Here is a 3931-nt window from a genome sequence, read left to right as displayed (position 1 = left end):
GATACCAAAACTAATTCTTTTGAAAATATATGTGTATATATGAGATATAACATTAGAATGCATCACCCGTTTGATTCTGTTGAGAAGCTCCACCGCTTCTGATACAAGAAATCCAAAAATATTAAATACAAAAGGTACAAACACATGTTGGTTTTAATTATTTGTTAATTTTGATTAGGATGATTATTTAAATAACAACTACTATTTTAAGTTAACATTATATAATCTATATTTTTTTGTTATTATTAATTATATTAGAATTATTTATTTAGATAATTATTAAAATAAAATATAAATACTACAAGTCTAGATAACTTTTTATCCAATAGTTATAAATAATTTTAAAATTATTACTTTCTTAGACTGTCCAAAGTAGAAGAAATGGAAGTAATGTGGTGAGAATAGAGAATGTGCATTTGATCTTATCTGCAACCCATGTGTGACGTCACTGCCAACCCACAGATAGGAATCACTCTCGAATATTCAAACCACTCCCCCAAACAAACTTTCTTCCTTTCCCTTTCTCTCTCCTCACTTTCTCTCTCTATCATCCCAAAATATCTACCTTTTACATGTCCAAAAAAGCTTATCGTACAATCATCGATGCACGACGTACAAGTTTATTATGCAGTTTTGATGGATTTTTAGAGATTCTTGATCTGGAATAGACTTTCTCTACAAAACCATTATCAAAGATTCTTTTCGTACGCGACGACCCGACTTCGACACCTTCTTCAACACACCTTCGATTTCTCCAAATTTTACAAAATAAAAATGAAAATGAAAAAGGAAAGAGACTGTTTCTCTCTCTAGAATTATTTATATGTATATTATCTTGTATGCCAAGTTTATTCCCTTTTCTGATTCTTCTTTAGATCCTTTTATTCTCGTTCAAACCGGATCTCTCTATGCCCCCAGACAAAATTTTCTCTTACATTTAATGCCCCTTTGATAGAGAGATTTTGGGTCGATTTGATTCATCAAAACCGAGTGACTTTTGGAGCGACTCAATGGTTTTTCACAACAATTCGACTGATTTTGGAGAGAAAATGCAGAGATGTCGAGAGTACATGGAAGCTTTGGAATCGGAACGCAGAAAGATTCAGGTGTTCGAACGCGAGCTTCCTCTTTGTCTTGAGCTTGTTACTCAAGGTATGTTAATGGCGTTCTTCCTAGAAATTGACTACACGGTTTCATACGTTCGTGAGAGAGAAAGAGAGAGAAGTTTGTATTTATTCCGTAAATTCATGATGGGGTTTTTCACATTTTCTGCACAGATCCTTGATGGGTTAATGCTAAAATTTTTGTTTTTTTTTTTTCGTTTTGAAAAATTTGCAAATTTTCACCATTTTTCGCATCTTGTCTTCAACAGTTTCTAGATGGGTTTTTGTTTCTTGAGTTTAGGGTTTTGTTGTTATAGAAATTCATCGATTTTTGATTGAAATTTTATGATTTGGGTTTCAGCAATTGAAGGATGCAAACAGCAAATGTCTGGAACGACGACTGATTACTTCAATGGCCAATCTGAATGTTCTGAGCAGACATCAAGTGAAGGTCCAATTTTGGAGGAATTTATTCCCATGAAAAGAACTTCATCTGCGCATGATGAAGATGATCAACAACAACAACAACAACAATTTAGTCATAAACCCAAGGTTATATCAACCAAAGATAAATCATCATTTCCTTCTAAGAAATCCGATTGGCTTAGATCTGCTCAACTCTCTATTCAAACCCCAGATCCAGCGGTAATTACTTGTAATTTATCAACAATTTCATTTTGGAAATATTAATTTTGGTTAAAGATTGGATTTTTATACGATTTTCAGGAGTTATCACCCAAAAGAGTTTCGGTTGTCGAGGTTACGAGAAATGGCGGTGGCGCTTTTCATCCATTCAAGAAAGAAAAAACCTCCGACGCCGCTCCGGCGGCTGGAACTGGCAAATTATCACCTGTACCTACCGCGGGTCCTACAGCGGCGGCCAGTTCCACGGCGGAGACAGGTAGCGGTAACGGTGGTTGTGGAGAAAGCAAAAGCGAAGATAAAGGTCAGTCTAATAGGAAAGCAAGGAGGTGTTGGTCGCCGGAGTTGCATCGGCGGTTCCTCCATTCTCTCCAACAACTCGGCGGCGCCCATGGTAGGTCGTCGACTCGTCGTTGTCGGTGTTATTTTATTAAATAAATTCATTTTTTAATTAAAACAATAAATTAAATTATCTTGAATTTGAAAATTTAATTAATTTTATTATTTGATACAGTTGCTACACCAAAACAAATTCGGGAATTAATGAAGGTTGATGGGCTCACAAATGATGAAGTTAAAAGCCATTTACAGGTTTGCAAATTTGTTTTTATTTTCTTTGAATTTGTTTTTTTAATAATTCATCCTCTAAAAAATTGTATATGAATTTTAACAGAAATATCGTTTGCACACAAGAAGGCCAACACCAACAATCCATAACAATAACAACCCACAAACACCTCAATTTGTGGTGGTCGGAGGAATATGGATGACACCACCGGAATACACCACCATGGCCGCCACCTCAACACCAACTTCCGGCGAAACCAACAACTCCAAAGGTGTATATGCCCCCATTGCTTCTCATCCGCCGTCTCTTCCAGAAGCATCTATGTCCCTAAACAAAAGTAATTCCGGTGAAAAAGATGGTGGTCACAGCCATGAAGATTCACCGTCAACTTCCTCCTCCACCCACACCACCACAGCCTCGCCAGTTTTTTGACATTCCGGCATTCTGACAGCCACTCGGAGTTCGTGTAGGGTATTTTTGTAGGGAGGCCATTTTCCCTGTTTGATCGGTTGAATGTTGTAAAAGTATAGAAAAATGTAGATTATTTTGGTCTAATTTTACAAGTAATGGGTATTGGGTGAATATGAATATGAATATGATAGATAATAAAACCTCATTGAACTTTTATAATTTATTTTAAATCGTATTCTAACAAGATTTTTTTGTTCATATTTCATTATTTTGTGAAAATGACTTAATATGGTAAGGAAATATCATTATGTACACATTTAGCAATATGTTTATAAGATTTACTATTAAATATATCTTTGATAATTTGTTGTTCAAAATCATTATTTTGACTTTGTTGTTGCGTACTTAGTTAAATAGATTCAAAAACATGGTTAAACCCACCCTTGATGTTTAAGAAAAATCATTAAGGTTATATTTTTTATATACGATTTACACGCAATGACTATTTTGGATAGTAAACTAGGAATTTCACATAAACATTGAACATCAATGAGTATTATTATTACAAATATTGTATTTTCCTTTTTTTTTTTTTTTGTTAGAAGCTGATGGTTATTTTAATCTAAACTTAACGACATAAGATATCAATGATATTAATATAAAGATATGAGATGATAATCTTCATTCTAAAATGCGATTAAATATTGTAGAAGCCTAGGCTCATTTATCTGTTTTGTTGGAAAAAACGTTTTAACATGAAAAAAACTTGTGTGTCGTGTCACGAATACTAGTATTAGTTGCACCTAAGCTGATCACTTGATCTAGAAACTTTTTTTTTTTTTTTGTTATTATTTTGATGTTAGTTAACCAGTAATTAACTTTCTTTATGTAAAAGTTTTGTATAATGAAATATTAAAATTTGTATTAAAATATATGTAGTGTTGTACCCTTATGTAATGCTTATTGTAGTTTTAACAGCATAATTTACCTATAAAGTAACAAACCTCATTAATAACGTGATAAATGAATAAACTTGTTTAATACTATTAAAAGCAAAACGTTAATCGGGTAAAGATAATTGAACACCTGGCAAGCGAAATATTCACATATTATGTCGTAAAATTGAAGAAATAAAAAAACAAAACAAATATAGTGTCAATTCCAAATACCAAACTCCGTACAAAAAAAATATTACACGTGGCATCTT

At 33.2% G+C, this 3931-nt stretch overlaps 1 protein-coding gene across 1 annotated transcript; it reads left to right on the top strand.

Moving 5' to 3' along the window:
* Nucleotides 1-808: 808 nt before the first annotated feature.
* LOC145041377 (transcription factor HHO3-like) lies at nucleotides 809-2947 on the top strand. The gene is made up of 5 exons (XM_078989407.1): nucleotides 809-1152; nucleotides 1465-1748; nucleotides 1830-2139; nucleotides 2260-2336; nucleotides 2419-2947. Exons 1-5 carry the CDS (start codon nucleotides 1011-1013, stop codon nucleotides 2743-2745), a joined length of 1140 nt encoding a protein of 379 aa, XP_078845533.1. The 5' UTR covers nucleotides 809-1010; the 3' UTR covers nucleotides 2746-2947.
* Nucleotides 2948-3931: the final 984 nt, after the last annotated feature.

This window comes from Lactuca saligna, chromosome 4 (genome assembly GCF_052625555.1).
Source record: "Lactuca saligna cultivar CGN05327 chromosome 4, ASM5262555v1, whole genome shotgun sequence".
Taxonomy (NCBI): domain Eukaryota; kingdom Viridiplantae; phylum Streptophyta; class Magnoliopsida; order Asterales; family Asteraceae; genus Lactuca; species Lactuca saligna.
This window is presented reverse-complemented; position numbering and strand designations above follow the sequence as displayed.

Excerpts from the sequence above, each read along its gene's own strand:
- LOC145041377 (XM_078989407.1), top strand. The coding sequence starts at position 1,011 with ATGGTTTTTCACAACAATTCGACTGATTTTGGAGAGAAAATGCAGAGA. Across the intron at positions 1,153-1,464 it reads TCTTGAGCTTGTTACTCAAG|CAATTGAAGGATGCAAACAG; the intron begins GTATGTTAATGG and ends TTTGGGTTTCAG. Across the intron at positions 1,749-1,829 it reads TTCAAACCCCAGATCCAGCG|GAGTTATCACCCAAAAGAGT; the intron begins GTAATTACTTGT and ends TACGATTTTCAG.